This window comes from Dasypus novemcinctus, chromosome 13, assembly GCF_030445035.2.
Source record: "Dasypus novemcinctus isolate mDasNov1 chromosome 13, mDasNov1.1.hap2, whole genome shotgun sequence".
In the NCBI taxonomy this organism is placed as follows: domain Eukaryota; kingdom Metazoa; phylum Chordata; class Mammalia; order Cingulata; family Dasypodidae; genus Dasypus; species Dasypus novemcinctus.
Genome location: NC_080685.1, coordinates 18,448,062 through 18,467,466, shown reverse-complemented (window position 1 = coordinate 18,467,466; position 19,405 = coordinate 18,448,062). Strand labels below are relative to the sequence as shown.

The window sequence follows — 19,405 nt, the reverse complement described above, 5'->3', positions numbered from 1 at the left end:
AGACTTGCATAAGTGTAACCTCTGGAATGACCTCCCCGTGCACTTTGAAATCTCTTAGCCATAAAAACTCATTTGTATTTACCGTTTCTCCTTTTGATCAATGTCTTTTTCCAGATGCATTACTAGTTAGTGCTTGGTAATAATCCCTCAGTGCCAGGGAGCTTATCCCTGGGTGTCATATCCCATGTTGGGGGGAAGGTAGTGCATTTATATGCTGAGTTTGGGTTAGAGAGAGGCCACATTTGAGCAACAAGGAGGCTATCAAGAGGTAACTCTTGGGAAGCAAACTTGGCCCAATGGATAGGGCGTCCGTCTACCACATGGGAGGTCCACAGTTCAAACCCCGGGCCTCCTTGACCCGTGTGGAGCTGGCCCATGCACAGTGCTGATGCACGCAAGGAGTACTGTGCCACGCAGGGGCGTCCCCCACTTAGGGCAGCCCCACGTGCAAGGAGTGCACCCCGTAAGGAGAGCTGCCCAGCATGAAAGAAAATGCAGCCTGCCCAGGAATGGCGCCGCATACATGGAGAGCTGACACAACAAGATGACGCAGCAAAAAGAAACACAGATTCCTGGTGCTGCTGATAAGGATAGAAGTGGTCACAGAAGAACACACAGCGAATGGACACAGAGAGCAGACAACTGGGGGGAAAGGGGAAATAAATAAATAAAAAATGAATCTTTAAAAAAAAAAAGGTAATTCTTATGCATGCTAGGCTAAGTATATAATACTAGGCTAAGTTTCAACTTCACAAGAAAAGGTTCCTAAGTACAATGATCAATATCAAGGGCCTGGCATAATGGTCTCTATTCCTTCTCTAGGCACTGCCCTTGCACACAGGGGATTCTTGCTGTCCTATTAGACAATGTAGCAGAATCTCTCCAGGATAAGAATTCAGTATTCTTTTGGTTGTTGTGTGGATCTCTACCCACCAAGACAATGCCCCATGAACACTTGAATATATTCACATGCCTTAGATGCATGCCCTAGGTGAACTACTTCCCATGCATCCCCTTATCACTGACACCCCTCACCAACGATCCTACCTTGCTGCTGTTGTGACTCTTCTGTGATCCAAAACCAGCCAAAAAATGAAGCCAGCAAAATAACCAAACAAAATTAACAAGAAATTGAGGTAATAATTTAAAAAATACAAAATTTAAAAAATCGAAATAATAAAACAAATTTTTTAGCTATTTTGTCTTTCATCACTGTAAGATGTGTTGACTTGTATGTAAAGTGACATTTTCATCCATATATTGCCCCGTTGTCTTATTTTTCTCATTTTATCTTCAAAGAAGCTTTAGGTTACAGAAAAGTCACATATACCCAACATCCTTCCCCCTTTCCCCTCTCCCCTTTTAATAATATTTTACATGTGGATGGTACATTTATTACAATTGTTGTACACATATTGAAGCATTGCTACTAACCATGGTGAATGGTTTACATTAGTGTTTATATTTTGGAGCATACACTTGTATAGGTTTTGATGAAATTTGAAGTGGCCTGTATCTGTTGTTGCAAGATCATGCTGAACAATTCTCATGCCCTAAAAATGCCCTGTGTTCCATCTACTCTATTCTTCTCTCCTTTTCCTCTAGGAAATTATGGTAACCACTAAGTTTCAATTTTTGAAGAATAAGATTCATAGTTACTTGCAATAGTATCAAGGGCTTGACAGATTGGTCTGTTTTCTTTTACTAGGCACTACCTATGTTTTTGTTGTTTTTTTAATATATAACACTGGTAGATTTATTTGACCACACAATATGTATAAACTTTCACAAAAAGCCTCTAAATACATCTACACATACATAAAAGAACTAGAAAGCAAACAGCTAATATATTAAAGAAAGCGAGTAAGAAAGAAAAAGTAAAGAAAATGCTACAGTTCTGTATTTGAAAGGTTACAAGCAAAGCAAGAGTAAAATCCTCAAGATTGGGAAATGAACAGTGGACTAAAGTAGACTTCTTCTTATTCTATTAAAGACTACCTATGTTCTTGAGGGATTCTTGTCTCTCTAACTGAGAACATAACAGGACTCCCCAGGTTGGGAGTTTGGTATTTTCTTGTTTATTATGGTCTCTACCCACTGATATAACTCACTGTAACAAGATGAACACTTACACATTGCATCGAAGCTGCCCCAGGTGCGCCCTGTCCCATACACAGCCCCCACCCCCCACATCCATCACCTTGCACCAGTAATTGTCCCCTGCCATATTTGCCAGCAGAACATTCCAAACATTGTAGTTTTAACCACAGACCTGCAAATCCCCAGAGTTCACTTGCTCCTTCCCCCAACCCTCCCCCAGTTCTATGGATAGTCTAACCCCCCTTCCCCCCCATCGCCCTACTCCCCCTCACAGGCCAGCACTGCCGAACCAAATCACATCACTGCACCACTGCCATGCTCATCCACTGCACAAACACACCCTTCCAACTTATAGTAGATCTTGCCCTTTGAGCATTGGCTCATCATCCTCTACTCCCCTTCTGCCTCCTGTGAACTTTCTTGGAGACTCTAGCTCTGTGAGTCTGCTCAATTTGCTTAAGCCATATCAGTGAGGTCATGTAATATTTGTCCTTCAGTGCCTGGCTTGCTTCACTCAACATAAGGTCCTCATTCTCCTTGGCTTTCATGGTTCTACTCTTCTCTGGTCTTCTTGCCTCCATCAAGCCTTTCTTCTGATACTGGCTCTGATGCCCCCAGCAGGAAGAAGTTGCACAGGTTCATGAAAGAATTCTGGATTTGAGGTCAAGAACCTGAGTTGTGGTCAGTCTTTTCCACTAACCAGTTAGGTACATATGACTGTGTGTAATTACCTACCCCCTCCATACTTCACTGATCTCATCAGAAAATGAGGAGGTTGAATTAGAGCACTGTTTGCACACTTCACTTATTTACATAGTATCTCGGATTTTCTTTTGTTACATCCACCTGTTCTGTTATTTACATAATTAGAAAATAACGACTTTAAATCAACTCCTTTCTTATGTTTTCTAATGCATACTAACATAAATACGTAGCTTTTAATACTTTAAAAAATGTCTTTCAGTGTTTCGTCTACCCTTTATGCCGGTGACATTTGTTGTCAACTGTGTTGATTTGAGTGACAGATCCTGCTTCCCCAGGGGTTGTACTGCAGTTCTCACGGTAGCCACCAGGGGGAAGTGGCGCTGGGCAGGAGGCCACGTAGCCCAGAGCCTGAACAGACACAGAGCAAAGGGCTTTCTCTCTCTCTGAGTCTAGGAAGAAATAGAATACTCTTTGAATGGACTGTACATTTCTTACAGAAATGAAATAGCTGTATTAATATGACATTTTCAGTACTAATTAATAGCATGAATAAGTGCCTCAAACTTTTGGGATAAAGTATTGAGAATCTGATAAAAGCTATAGATTTCTTCCATTGCAAAAATCACATATGTACGTATATATTAATGCAAACTCTTGCGTGCGATTTCAGGAGACTCACAGATCCCCCAAGGCTTATCCATTCAAGTCTTAATGGTCTTTGGATCCCAGGTTAAGAAAATTTGGAATAAAGTTTTAGGAAATATAAACATCCAGGTACAACCAGGTACTTTTTTTTTTTTTGCCAATTGATTTTTTATTTTATTTTTAAAGAAGATTGGATTACATAAATGTTACATTGAATATATAGGGAGTACTTTTTATATTTAAAAAAAAACCCATTACTTTGTTCTTTAAAAAAATCACTTTTTAAATCAATCTTTTAAAAAGCATTGTTTAATTCTCTGCACTCATGTAGAATACCACCCTGAATTACTCTTGATTTATTCCAGCCCTATCAGCAGTCCAGGAACTTTTAGCTGCTTCCATCAGGGGTTAGCTGTGTCCCTCTGACAGTGGCTACCAGGACTGAAATTGTTCAGCCATCTCTCTGCTTTCTGTTTCACTCTGCTTAGTAGTGTGACTGGTTCATTGAGGCATCTCAACTCTGAACACAAAATGGTTTTATTATTCTCCAGTCTCTGTTGTGCTCTGTTGAATCCACCTTTCCCATTTCTTTATGATCTCGTGGGCAGATTACAGAAATTTCTGGTCATTTTTAGTTACTGATTCTTATCCCATCCACTCTGGTCGGAAACACAAATTTTATATCCAATTCCAAGTTTTCCTCTCCCTATCGCCAGGTAGCCTTGTGGCCTGCAGGAAGAGGGGCAGTTGGTGGATAAATGCCCCAGCCTACCCAGCCTCTAGGGAGACAGTTCTGAGGCATGCGCCACACTCTTTTTTTCCAGAAGGTTCCTAGTGGGTTTGAGCCCCAGTTATCCATATGGTGATTAGCTCAGGAATGTGCCTTTTCTTGACTTTTTCTCCTTTCCACTCCCTCACTCCAGTTTCCTTGTGAATCACATCTTAAAAAACAGCTTGTTCTCAGATCCTTGTCTTAGAGACTCTGCCATTAGGAGAACCCACATTTAGACAAATGCCCAAATTTGTGAATCAGAGGCCAGTCTTCCTTCTTGCAGGCCACCGGCTTCCCCCAGCCTTTATGAGGATTCTGTTGAAGTTTTGTGCATTGTTTGAGTGGGGAAGTTTACTCTTTGCCCCCAAGGGAGAGGGTAAGGAAAAGCCTCTCTCATGGACACTCCGTTTCCTAGGAAGACAGTGGTGGGTAGCTGAGGGCGGCAGTTGACTCCGGCTGGAGTGGGTACCCAGCTCAATTATTCAGTATTTAGAATGGAGGACAGTTAGGCCTTGTTTTCTTCATCTTTCATGCATAGTTTCTAATTCTGGAGCAAGAGGAAAATTCCACCTCATCATCCTGTCACAGTAATAATCAGAAGAGAACAGAGAGACATTTATTCCTACTGTATCTTTCATCCAATTAAAAGAAAGTTAGTTTTCCTTTCTCCTACCAGGGGGTTTGGCCTCCTGTTACACATTCGACTGCTGATTTTCTGATTAACACTTTGCGTTTCTCTGTACATCCTCTGAGTTTTTCTATTGGATCTTCATTAATGTCTAAATTAAAACTCATGGCACTTGTCACTTAAATTGGTGTGTGCATGCAAAATGATAAAGACTCTTTCCCAGGGGATGCACTTAAAACCCAAGCAAACAAAAAGAAACTAAGTTTAAAAATGAAGATAAACAATGATTTTCTAATGGGACTTATCAAATGCAGAACTCTGCTTTGCCTGTCTAAATAGTCCCTGCTCAGATGGAACCAGAAAAGATAATTGTTGGGCAGTATCATGATACTTCTGGATTGAATCATTTTTCCTCTGCCCAGTTCTTCTTCTATTCCTTTGAGAAATGGGAAACATGATCCTTTATTTCCATTTAATTGTCCTGTAGGAAACATCATGGCACAGAATTTAATGCAGTTCTAAGTCCACAGGTTGAATGAAGACACACTGTAAAAAACCAGAAGATAACTTTTACAGATTACCAGAGGTTATGAGACAACATAAAAACTTATCCAAGGGCAGGGAGAGGGAAAAACAGGTGCAACATAGGGGCATTTTTGGGACTTGGGATTTGTCCTGAATGACATTGCAACGACAGATGCAGGGCATTATGTATCTTGCCATAACTTACAGAATTGGGTGGGAGAGAATGTAAACTACAACGTAAACTTTAATCCATGCTTAGTGGCAATGCTCCAAAATGTGTTCAGTAATTGTAATGGATGTATCTCACTAATGAAGGATGTTGTTAATATGGGAAAATGAAGGAGGTGTGAGGAGTGGGACATATGGGAATCCCATATATTTTTTATGTGACATTTGTGTAATCTAAGTATCTTTAAAAAAGAAAAAAGAAAAAAGAAAAAAGAAAAAAAAATTATCTTTATTATCAAAGTACCAGGATGTGCTTCTGAAACCTGAATCAGAGCTTGAGGTGGAGTCCCAAAATGGGAACTATCAGGTATGGGCACGTTTTAGTTTGCTAAAAGCTACTGGGAGCAATATACCAAAAATGGGTTGGCTTTTATAATGGGATTTATTAGGTTTAAAGCTTTCAGTTCTGAGTCCTTGAAAGAGCCCAAATCCAGAGGCAACATCGGGAGACTGGCCTCCATTGATCACCGTCAGTCCTGGCGTCCCCTCTCACATGGCAAGGCACTTGGAAGCATCTGCTTCTCTTCTGGGTCTGTTGCTTCAGCTTCTGGCTGCTCTGTCTGGGGCTTCCTGTCTCCCAGGTTCCTCTCTCAGCTCTTGGGTTCCTTTTCTCTGTCTCTACCACTTTTTCTCTGTCTGCTGCTTTTAGTCCTCTGTTTATAAAGGACTCCCGTAGGAGGATTAAGACCCACCCTGGACCATGCAATCTAATCAAAGGCCTTTAACAGAAGTACTTTAATTGAGTCCCCACCTACAATAGGTTTACATGGACAGGAACGGATTAGCTCTCAGGACATGATCTTTTCTGGGATCCCCAAAAAGCTTCAAAGCATAGGGCTCTTTTGCACTCTCAGGAAACCCTATCACCCCTTTCTCCTTTGTTATCACCTAGCCTAAAGAAGAGAAAGGAAGAAAGGAAAAGAGGAGAAAATAGGTTGAAGTGAGCCTCAGAAACACGCCCCCCCCTTTTTTAAAAAGAAAAAGTGGATTATAAATAATAGCTTCCAAATAAAGATCCTCCATGTCATTCTCTTCATTCAAATTTGGTCCTGAAGCCAAGTAGCATAGGACATATCTATTATAAATACAAATAAATATTCATGTGTCCTTCTTGCAGAGTAGTCCTTTGTATGAGTGGCATAAGAACTGTATAAAATAATGATACTTTTCTAATGACTATGACTTCTATTCCATCCCCCTTTACTTTTTAGACTCATCGCATAAATGCAAGGAAGAATTATAAAGTCACTTATATCATCCCTGGAAATTGTACAATATTACACTATGTTATCAGAGAGGCCTTGTAATTTATGACATTGCTTGTTGGATGAGGAAGCTATTTATACATTTAAAAACTGTCAGTGGTTATATGACTGCCCTAAACCACTTCTTTATCACCATCTACTCAAAGAGGGAGAGATGGAAACACATAAGTCATTGGACATAAATTTGATGGATTGGTCGTCAGTAGGGAGCAGTGAGTAAAATCTAGAAGGACCATACTCAGCATTTTTTGGCAGATACAATCTTCTGGACTGAGGTAGCTCTCCCTCTGGGCCTTATTTTCCTAACTCTGGTAATGAGGGAATTGGGCTTGATAATTCCAGGATTAAAATTTCATGACTCCAGCAGTGGCACAAAACACCAATTTTTTGAGCTCATGAAGACTGACATTCCTGTCTGAGAAGCGGACCCCTCTTTGTTTCCCTGAAACTTTGTATACATCATACCAATTTTCACAGATAATTCAAGCAGGTGGATCGTCTGACCTTTCCTCTGCCCGCCAGTTTCCTCTCACTCTCAGATGCTTCGAAAGGTGCCCACTGAACAAAGCAAAGAGCACTTGTGCCCCGTGGGAAACGCTGATGGTTGCTGGGCTGGGGCGGAGGTACCGATGTGGAGTCATCATAAGACACACACTCATTAATAACTGGGCCCTGGAACCACCTGTACCAGATGGATTGTTTTCAACCTTACTGAAACATTCATTGGCAACAATCATAGTGGATGTTATCACTGGAATCACAATTTTTCTATATAATTTGGAACTAAATGTTTTTCAGTGCTGTTATGGGTGGAATTGTGTCCCTTCCAGAAGACATGTTCAAGTCCTAGCCCTTTGTCCCATGAATGTGAGACCTTATTTGGAAACAAGGTCCTTGAAGATTTGATTAGTTAAATGAGCCAAAATGGATTAAAGAAGAGGGAACTCTGATCACAAACACAGGCATGAGTGGGGAATTTGCCATGGGAAGACAGAGGCAGGGATGGAGGTTTGCCCAGGGGCTGCCAACAAACACCAGAAGCTTGGGAGAAGCAAGGAAGGATTCTTCTGTATAGGTTTTGGCTGACATGTGGCCCTGCCAATACCCTAGTTGTGGACTCCTTACCTTCAGAACCGGGGACAATACATTTCTGTCGTTTTAGCAACAGAAATGGTACTTTGTTATGACAACCCTGAAAAACAAGTGCAAGTGATGGAGGATCTTATTTTACAAATGGATTTTAAAGTTCTTTAAATTTGTTATGGAAAAGAAAAATAGAAAGGCCCGATTCTTGCAGTACCAGGCAGGCCCAGATGGGGGTTTGCTTAACTTCTCCGTCTGAAATCTTGAGTCTGAGAGTGTGGCTCTTAGGCACGCCAAGTTCCCGTTGGCACTGAGCACTGTTCTAACATTCTAACCCTCATGTTTTTAATTCTTGCCCCTGAGGGATTTGCTCATTTTACATACTGATTAGTTTATAGCAGTGATGCTAATTTGTACTGACATTAGGGATTACACATTGAGAATTATTAAATATAAAGGGAGCAGCATTGTGGAAGGAAGAGGGAGCGGGACTCAGAGGACTAAAGATTTGAAAGAGGGAAACCTGTCCCCTGCTTCATTACTGAGTTACAGTGTGTCCTGGGGCAGATCACTCAGCCCTCAGTTTGCTTTCTATACTGGGAGTAGGAATATGAGAGAGAGAAGAGAAATTCACAGGGGCTTTTCTTTGGATTAAGTAATGAATGTGATTAACAATAATATAGAGAATTCCCAGTTATCCACCAGTAGCTCCTCTGTAGCTAATTTTCAATTCTATGTTGATTTCCTTTAAGAACTCCCAACCCAACCCAGATGGTATTTATTTAGGAAATTCAGGAAACTCCTAATATTGGCATAGGCAGGGCAAATTGGGAAATAAATTAGTGCAAAGAAATGATGTAATGCAATGAAAGCTGAATATAAATGACTTCTGGATTTTCTAGGCCATGAATTCATTAAATCCTTCAACAAATATTTATTGAATTCCTGCTCAGTCAAAATGGACTCACTCGGCCCTCCAGAGGCTCCTGGTCTAGTAGGAAAGGCAGACCTGTAAACAAATGATTGCAGAAACAGGCCAAGAGGAGCATTTTGAATAAAGAATCTGGAGCCCAGAGGACAAAGTACCTCCCATTCCCATCAATAGCAATTGCTAATGGTGATTTAGTTCCAAAGACTTCCCCTCCTCTTTTGAAACATTTAAAGATTCTCAGAAAGCTTTTGTCTTTAATTTTCATTACTCTGTATAGGACAGTATGAACATTGGGCATTAGTACAGATCATTATCCTGATGGAAACATTGAAACATCATGGAAATTAAACAACAAAACCCTGAGGGCAGAACTGCTCTGTATTCAAATCCCCTGCCCCAGTGTTGGAGGGTGGGACCTGCACACAGGTGCTCAGTGGGCATTTATTGAAAAAATTTGATCCCTATAATCAACCAGATACCCCAGAAAAAAACACGTTCTTAATCCTAATCCATTCCTGTGATGTGAACCCATTGCAGATAGGACCTTTGGTAGATGTTGTTTTTACTTAAGGTGTGGCCAACTGATCCAAGGTCAGTCTTCATCCTATTATTGGAGGTCTTATAAAGAAAAAGCCATGGAGAGAAGCTGGAAGCAGGAAGTCAGTGGAACTGGAAGGGAAAGGAAGGGTCACTGCCATGTGATGGGAAAGCCAAGGAACCCCAAGGATTGCCAGCTCACCAGAACACTATCAACCGTGAGAAGAAGCAAGCCTTCTTGCCAATGCCTTGATTTGGACTTCTGACCTCTGAAGTCACGAACCAATAAATTCCTGTTGTTTAAGCCAACCCATTGTGTGGTATTTGTCATAGCAGCCTGGAAAACTAAGACATTAGGGATGGCATTATTATTTTCATTTTTCAAAGGAAGAAGATAAAGTTCAAAGAGGTTAGGTTACAGTCCAAAGACACACAGCTAGAAAAAGTCAGACCATGTTTTTCTAATGCTACATGGTGTCCTCTTTTCTGTCTTTCTCTGATGCCCCTATTGAATAGTGAGTAAGGTAACTTAATCAGTGGGTGTGGGTTGAATATAACTTGAAGCAAATAGGAAACAGAAACTTTTATAATCTTGCTGAGAACAGAGTGGTATTGCAGAGTACAGGAGAGGTCTTGATGCGTTAAGTTTTAGGACGTGAAAGAGTTGCTCCCATCTCTAAACTTTTATAGCAATTAGCTTGATTTTGTTGGGATTGAGCATTTAGTCCATTGCCTTGTAATTTTTATGTTAAAGTGTTCGTCTCCACTGCTACATATAGGAAACAACTCTTGTTTACTGCTGTTTCCTTAGCACCAAGAACAATCCATGGGACATAGTAGATGGGCTTAATTTTTTCTATTTCTGAATGAGTGAATGAATGCATGAAATGGGGTGGGGGTAGAAGGAGATGAACAAGGCCACAACTCACATTGAGATCATTTACTCATTTTAATTTCTAAGACATGTGGAGCTAATATGTAAATAAGAGCATAAAACTTCATGTTTTTACCTAATGAGCCCTGAAATAAATAAGAGTTTGGCAGACAGCTTCTAGCTGAGTGGAAGGAGATTCTAGCAGCAGAGGATGTAGGCTTAATTTGGCATTAAAAAAAAAAAATTTTTTAGAGAAGTTACAGGTTTATAGGAAAATCATGATTAAAATACAGAGTTCCAGTTATCACCCTATTATTAACATCTTGCTTTAGTTGTGGTACATCTGTTACAATTGATGAAAGAACGTTTTTATAATTGTCCTTTTAACTATAGTCAATGGTTTACTTTAGGGTCACTGTGTTGTACAGCACTAGAGTTTAAAAAAAATTCTATTTTAGTAACATATATACAACATAAAATTTCTGCTTTTAACCACATTCAAATGTATAATTCAGTGCATTTATGTTCACAATATTGTGCAACTGACACCACCGTCCATTACCAAATTTGTCTATCAACCCAAATAGAAACTATGTACCATTTAAGCATTAATTCTTCATCCCTATCCACATCCTGACTCCTGGTAACCTATATTCTGATTTCTGACTTATGATATTTCATATCAGTGAGATAATACAATATTTGTCCTTTTGGGTCTGACTTATTTCACTCAACAGGATGTCTTCAAGGTTCATCCATGTTGTCACACGTATCAAAATGTTGTTCCTTTTTATGGCTCAATAATATTCCATTGTATGTATATGCAACATTTTGTTTAACCATTCACCAATTGATGAACACTTAGGTTGCTTCCATCTTTTGGCAGAAGTGAACATTTTCCATGACCTTAGGTCTTTCATGATTTAATTTTTAGTGACTGCATAACCTTCCTTGCTATGGTTATAGCATTGTTTGCTGCACTTGTCCCTCATTTGGGGGCACGATGAGGGTATTTTCAGTTTTTGGCTACTAAAAAATATGATTTTGTAGCTAGTCTTTGTGCATATCCATGATTGTTTATGTAGAATGAATTCTTAAAAGTGGAAATATAGGATACAAAGTTATATTAAATTTTAAGCCTACCACCTCAATACCACTAGAATGCCCATTACTAAAAAGAATAGAAAATAGCCAGTGCTGGTGAAGAGGCAGAGAAATAGGAACCTTAGTCAATTTTTTGGTGGGAATATCAAATGATGCAGTTGCTTTGGAAAACAGTTTGGTGGTTCCTCAAAAAGCTAAACATAGAACCACCATATGACCCAGCAATCCCACCTCTAGGAACACAGTCAAAAGAATCGAATGCAAGGACTTGAACAGATATTGATTTATTGCAGCATCATTCATAACAGCCTAAAGACTGAAGCAATTCAGTGATTCATCAATAGATGCATGGATAAACAAAATGTGGTATATACAAAATGTGAAATATTACTTAGTTGTAAAAAATGAAGTTGTGATACATGCAACTACATGGATGAACCTTGAAGACATTCTGTTGAGTGAAATAAGTCAGATACAAAAAGACAGATATTGTATGATTTCACTTATACGAAATAACTAGAATATGTAAATTCATAGGGACAGGAAATAGAGGACAGATTACTAGGGTGAATTGTAGGGGGGAATAGAGAGGGAGAATGGGGAGTTAATGCATAATAGGTGCAGGGTTTCTGTTTGGGGTTATGGAAATGTTTTGGTAATGAAGGGTGGTGATCGTTTCCCAACATTGTGAATGTAATTAATTCCACTAAATTGTATGCTTTCCAGTGGTTGAGTTGTGAAATTTTAGGTTGTATGTATTTCTACAATTTAAAATAGAGAGAGAGACTAATGAGACAATGGAAATTAAGTGAAATACATTATTCTGGACTGAATTACTTGAGGAGAAAATGCCCAGAAGGACATTATTGGGACAATTGAAAAAAGTGGAATATGGATTGTATGCTTTATTTCAATGTTAAATTTCTTGAGCTTGATAACTATTCTTAAAGTGAAGTTTTAGTTTCCTAGGCTGCTCAAGCATGATTTGGCTTAAACAATGAACATTTCTTTGCTTACAGTTTTGAAGTTAGGAAAAAGTCCAAACCAAGCCATCATCAAAGTGATGCTTTCTTCATGAAGGCTAGTGATCCTTGGTACTTCTCTCTTTTCTCCTTTGTCATATGACCTGTCCATTCTCTTCCGGGTTCCGTTGAATTTCAGCCTTTGGGTACTCCTTGTAGCTTTCTTTTTTTTCTGCCTGAATTTCGTTCTGTTTTTAAAGGACTACAGTAATAGGATTAAGACCCATCTTGATTGATGTGGGCCAAACTTTAACTCAAGTAACCTCATCCAAAGGTCCTACTTAAAATGGGTTTATACCCACAGGAATGAATTAGATTTAAGAACCATGTTTTTCTGAGGGTACGTACAGCTTCAACCCACCATCAGTGGTTACATAAGTGAATATTCTTGTTTTTAAGAAATACACATGGAAGTATTAAATGCTAAAGGAGCACGATGCATGCAACCTACTTTGAAATGTTTAGACAGTAGATAGATGATAGAATGATATAATGAATGTGATGAAATGTTAAAAAGTTGGTAAATCTGCGTGTCTGGGTAGGGGATAATATTAGAGTTCTTTATTGGTTTTTCATTATTTTTTGCACTGTTCTGTAAGGTTGAAATTATTTTAAAACAAGAAGTTAATAAAAATTTTAAAGCCTAATACTTATCCCTACTATTGGTGATTAAATCTGACATCCATGAAAAGTTCAAACTTTCTGGTTTTTTCTGTGGATGCGAACCAATTTGTAAATAGTATCTTTGAATATGTTAATCTGTATAGGGTGTGGACTCATTTATGAATAGGGTCTTGGAACATCCTGTTCAGATGTAGACAAATTGAATCATGATGGGCCAAATCCACATGGCTGGAAACTTCATAAAGAGAGGAAATTGGACATAGAAGTAGAAACCAGAAGTAGAGACAGCCATAGGAGGAGACCAAGGACATCACCATGTGATAGAGGACTTCCATCACTAGAAAACTGTCAACATCAAAGCATAGCCTTGATGACTTCTTGATTTTAGACTTCTAGCCTTCATCACTGTGAGATAACACTTTTTGTTTAAGCCAAACCATGGTATCATTTTTGTCATAGCAGCTCTGTCACATTAAGACACTTATCCTTACCAAAGAATTGTGGCTTATAAAAACCATTGCCAGTTTGATAGGTGAAAAATATTTTACAGTTGTTTTGATGGACACTTAGAAGAACTTTTTATGATAAATATTTTCTTATCCTTTTGTAATTTCTGATTGGTGCACTTGTCTTTTATTATTGATTTGGAGAACTCTTTTAAAATTAGCATTGTTCTCCCTTTGTCTGACACATATGTGGCAGTATTTTCCCCAACCTGATATTTAACTTTGTTGATGATGTTTTCTTAGATGCAGCTTTCTTGAATTCTTTATAGAGTTACACTTACGGTAAATTTTTTTTCTGACAAGCTGAATCGAGTTAGAAATTGAATACTTTGAGTAGTTTTTTTACTAAGAGAATGGAAATATTGACCATCCATTGAAGATAAATACCTGTAAGACTTCTGTGAATATAATCTGTGTAAGGCTCAAGCTTGTGTCCTCATTTTCTCTAGCTCGGCTTTAACCGAATATGGCAATTCCTGCAAGAATAAGAGAAGGCAGAGAAGGTGTCAAATAGATGTAAAGTAGTTTTCAACAGTTTTTTTGTAAACCTTTTCTGAGAGGCTCTGTTCGGGACCAACAAATCAGTCTCGCTTTCTTGTTAAATCTCCATAGCCAAGATCAACCTTGGAATTTTGATTTTTTTTGGATGGTCCAAGACAATGTTTTTGAAGAAAATATAATGCAAGCCACATATATAATTTAAGTTATCTAGTGGCCACATTTTAAAAAATAAGAAACCAGTGAAATTAATTTTAACAATACATTTTACATAATCCAAAATATCCAAAATATCATTTCAACCTGTAATAAGCATAAAAATATTAAGGAGATATTTTTTACACTTCTTTTTCATACTAAATCTTTAAAATATTATGTGTATTTCATACTTTTAGCACATTTTAATTTGGACAAGCCACATTTCAAGTACTCAGTAGCCACACGAGGCTAGGAGCTACTGTATTGGACAATACAAGTCCAGGTTATGATAGAAACTAGGCTATGGGAAAAAGCAAAAATGCCAACACATTTTAATTAGAGCAGAAACTTTCATTAAGTACCTCATCTTTGTTACCCTCTTAAGGTTGAGAACATCTGGGGCCTTTTTTGTGAAATTTCTTATACATACGATTCTTGTAAACCTGAGGATTTCAGTTTCTGCTTACCTGTACCAAAATCAATGTTTTATTTTAAGGGCCAGCAGTGAAGACACCCACTCTCCACTCAGAAGAGATATGAAGCCCTTGGAACCTTCAGCTCAGGACAAACTCCACGTGTCCATCACGAGACGAGACTGGCTTCTTCAAGAAAAGCAGCAGTTGCAGGTAAGCAAATGAAGAATTTTCAAGAAATGGGCCACTTTTAAAAAAATCCAAGTAAGCCGAAGTTAACTGAATGGGTCTGTGTTTTGCTTGAGTATAGCCGTTAGAACTTTAGCTGTCAACCTGTAAAGTGCAGAGCAGAGATTGCTGGAGAATGACTAGAGGATATATGAATCTCATTATGAGTGAGGAGTTGAAAGCTTAGCCGTTTTTGTGCCTGTTATTTCATACATATTTCTCATTACCTTTTGAATATGCTTTCCTTATCTACCAGACCAATTTGTTACATCTTATCATTTTGACCTTTAGAAAGTCCTTTTGGAAGACAGAAAGAAATCCGTACTGTGCATGCCCTTTATGGAAAGGCTTATCATGCTAGACTGTGAGCAGAATTTGTTGGGGAGATAGAGTTCCAAGTCTAGTTTGGGTAAGGCAAGCAATCTAGGAATCATTAACAGGCAATACGTGGAAGCCCAAGGTTGGCCCAGAGTAGTGGTTGAAAGTTGGCCAAGAATCACCCAAGGGCTAGAAGTCGAGGCTCGGAACTGCGTTAGAGCAGGACGTGGTCAGGAGCTCTGGAAGCTGACATGGTACCCCAGAGGCAGGGAACCTTGAAACTTGGTCAAAACCTACTTCAAGTTTGGAAGCCTTGAGGCAGGAATCAGAAACATTGAAGAGACATTGATTAGAGGCAACATTATGTTGTGGAATGAGCATAGACCTTCAACATCCAAGTTCAAATCCTGTTTTTTTCTCTGAGTAGCTGTGTGAGCTTAGAAAAATTGTGGGAGCTTGGACAAACCACTGGAACCATGGAACCCATCCTTCCCCAATGCCAAGTAATCTTGTTCTCTGAATTTGCTCATCCAGTCCTTGACATATCAAGTTGGCAAAAAGAAGAAAAGTCATAATTTGAACATATTCCCCAATAAACTGAGCACTTATATTTTCAGTAAGCATCATGCAAAGTTTGGTTAGCTGAAATGGGCAATTTGGTTTTTAACAACATTCACCACTTAAAGGTCTACAAAATTCCAAATAATGTCAGAGTATACAGAAAATAATTTTATCCTAGCATTCTTAGTGTTTAAAGGGAACATTCTTAGTAGCACTTGGGAAAGGCGAATATTCATTTATTTATCAGGTATTTATTGGGTGCATACTATATGCCAAGCACTATTTGAAATGCATGGGGTCACGGTGCAGCTGAGTTGTGTGGAGAGACCATGAATGGTAAACATAATAAATACCTAAGTTATATACATAGTATGTTGTAGGGTGGTAAGAGCTACGATGCATAGACCAGGGGGATGGGGGTAATGGGGTCCACTCTGAGAAGTGAGACTGAAGCCAGTACTTGAAGGAGGAGAGGGAGTAGTCCTTGCAGCATCTCCAGTAGGAGTGTTCCAGGTGGAGGGAGCAGCCAGGGTGAGGCCCAGAGGTGGGAAGAACAGCCAGAAGGCTGAGCGGGATGATGGCAGGAGACAAGGCCAGAGATCAAGGGCACCTGCAGGACCTTGCAGGCCTTTGTAAGGACTTTGGCCTTTCTCTGATTCAAATGGAGAACCATTGGAGGGCTTTAAGCACTGAAGCAACAAGACCTGACCACATTTTAAAGAACAGGGTGTAGGAAATCAAAAGTATGAGTAGGCAGATTAATTGGGAGACTGTGGGCATTTTACAGTAATCTTGGCCCAATGGGAGACACTGAGATGGTATTTTTCTACTTAGAATTTCTTAGTGGTGTGTATTAGTCAGCCAAAGGGGTGCTGATGCAAAATACTAGAAATCTGTTGTTGTTTCTTTTTTAAGGATTTTTTTTAAATTTATCCCGCCCCCCCCACTGTTGTTAACTCTCTGTGTACATTTGCTGTGTGTTCTTCTGTGTTTGCTTGCATTCTTTTTTTTTTTTTTTTTTTTTTTTTTAAAGATTTATTTATTTATTTAATTTCCCCCCCTCCCCTGGTTGTCTGTTCTTGGTGTCTATTTGCTGGGTCTTGTTTCTTTGTCCGCTTCTGTTGTCGTCAGCGGCACGGGAAGTGTGGGCGGCGCCATTCTTGGGCAGGCTGCACTTTCTTTTCACGCTGGGCGGCTTTCCTCATGGGCGCACTCCTTGCGCGTGGGGCTCCCCCACGCGGGGGACACCCTTGCGTGGCGCGGCACTCCTTGCGCGCATCAGCACTGCGCATGGCCAACTCCACACGGGTCAAGGAGGCCCGGGGTTTGAACCGCGGACCTCCCATATGGTAGACGGACGCCCTAACCACTGGGCCAAAGTCCGTTTCCCTGCTTGCATTCTTGTCAACAGCACTGGGAATCTGTGTCTTTTTTTGGTGGTGTCATCTTGCTCTGTCTGCTCTCTGTGTGTGCAATGCCACTCCTGGGCAGGCTGTGCATTTTTTTTTGTGGGGCAGCTCTCCTTGAAGGGTGCACTCCTTGCGCATGGGGCTCTCCTACGTGGGGGACACCCCTGTGTGGCATGTCACTCCTTGCACGCATCAGCACCGCGTGTGGACCAGCTCACCACACGGGTCAGGAGGCCCTGGGTTTGAACCCTGGACCTCCCGTATGATAGGCAAATGCTCTATCAGTTGAGCCAAATCCGCTTCCCTTGTTGGATTTTATAAAGGGTATTTATTTGGGGTAGAAGCTTACAGTCACAAAGCCCTAAGGAGTTCAACTCAAGGTACCATAGAGGTACCTTCTCACCCAAAGTCATTGGCCACATGTTGGAGCAAGGTGGCTGCTGACATCTGCAAGGGTCCAGCCTTCCTCTTCCTCTTGTGGCTCCCTGGTCCCACCTTCTCTCAATATCAGCCGTAGGCTGGGAGAAGTCTGGTCTCTCTCCTGGGGCTTGTTCCTCTCCAGGCTCAGCTGCTCTGTTCCCTCTACAAGGTCAGATATAGATTATCAGGCTCTCTCTCTTCCTGGGACCTTTGCCTGTCAGTGGAACTGTCTCTGTTCCTCTGTGTTCTCCTGTGTGTTTACTTCCTGGGGCTCCTCTGCCAAGCAGTTTTCTCTGTGAGTCCCCATGTACCAAGGTGGGCAGGGACTCCATGTCCTACTGACATGGCCAATCAAAACCTTAATCATTATTTAATTGAGTAAAAGTGAAACCTTTGAATTTATACAACTTCATACACCCAAAGGAACAGACCAGTTTACAAACAATCCAATATATATTTTTGGAATTCAAAAATAATAACAAACTGCATCATGGTTCAGAACTTTGTCAGATACTACTGGAAGTGATTTCAGTAGGTAGCAGCTGTAGGTTATCTGAGCCTTGGAACGGAGAGAACTTGGGAAACAGACATGAAGACACCCAGGATTAAAGCTGTGCTCTTATCTGCCAGAGACCAAGGCAAGGACCATGGGAGTATGTTAATTAAGAGTATGAGTTTTAAATTCAGAATCATATGGGCAGGGAGATGATTATCTTCTACAATGCTATGCACACATTTGGTGTTCAGTTACTTACTGCTTGTTTTATTCATTGAGCTCAGATTGGCATATATATATATATATATAAACTTTTTTTTTTTGGTCTGGGCAAACCAAGCCCTTGAGAATTTTCCTTTATTCCTGAAGCTGCCAAAATCATCACCAATGATCCACCAAGGGGCGTGTGAGGGGAAAGACGGGGCTCAAACATGATCTGAGGGGAGGCCAGGAGTTTGGAGGGAAGGGGGTGTATTCTGGTTTGCTATGTTAGTAGGAATCAAATTTATTTAATATTTTTTGGACTTTAGACTGCATGACACAATTTTTAACATCTCATTGTTCTCTCAATACCTTCAACAGAAGAAGTCATGATATTTTTTAAAATCTTCTGCTACATGCTAAATCCTTGTGTTTGGAGACAGAGCAACAAAGGACGGTTGGCTTTTCTTTGATTGTGGTTGGTGATTAGTATTACCTGCTTAGATAGTATCTTAAGTCAGTGATGCTTGTTGCCCAGTATTCTAGCTCCTCCACCTGAAATGCAGTATCATTTATATACTTGTTGAGTTTTTCCAAGTCAAATCCCTGGCTCCCCCCAGTAGTTATTTAATGCTTGGGAGGGAACGTTTTTCCTTATGCCAACTAATCAGAGATATAAAGCTGGCTTGATTTTTCCAGTTCATCAAACCTCCAAAAACCTGCCTGCCTCAGAAGAGGAGCTTGGCGGCTCTGAGGCATACGACTGAATCATTTGAATGAGTCATTATCGGCTGAGCAGTTTGCCATTAGCAGGGTTAATTGATGAAATCTGGTCTTCCTATGCTCTACAGAAAGAACTCGAAGGCCTCCTAGCAAGGATGTCTGTGTTGGAGGCAAAAGATCAACAGCTGAGAAGGGAAATACAGGAGCAAGAATATCTCATCCATTGGCCGGGCGGTGACCCGACTTCCCTGCTGGGCAGCTTGCCCCTGGGCGAGCTGCAGGAGCTTGGCCAGGCCTTGGAGGATACCCTCACGTCAGCCAGTCACGTTCCCTTCTGCGTGGAGCCTCCTGAGACCATAAGGAGGTATCTTTGATTGATTTTGGATTGTTT

General features: G+C 40.2%; 1 protein-coding gene across 1 annotated transcript in view; it reads left to right on the top strand.

Annotated features, from left to right (window-relative positions):
- DISC1 (DISC1 scaffold protein) overlaps positions 1–19,405 on the top strand; it is a 373,484-nt gene that overhangs the window by 73,002 nt on the left and 281,077 nt on the right. The window contains exons 4-5 of the mRNA XM_058275388.2: positions 14,742–14,871; positions 19,143–19,378. Coding sequence (XP_058131371.2) covers positions 14,742–14,871; positions 19,143–19,378 — 366 coding nt within the window. The remainder of the gene's footprint in view (positions 1–14,741; positions 14,872–19,142; positions 19,379–19,405) is intronic.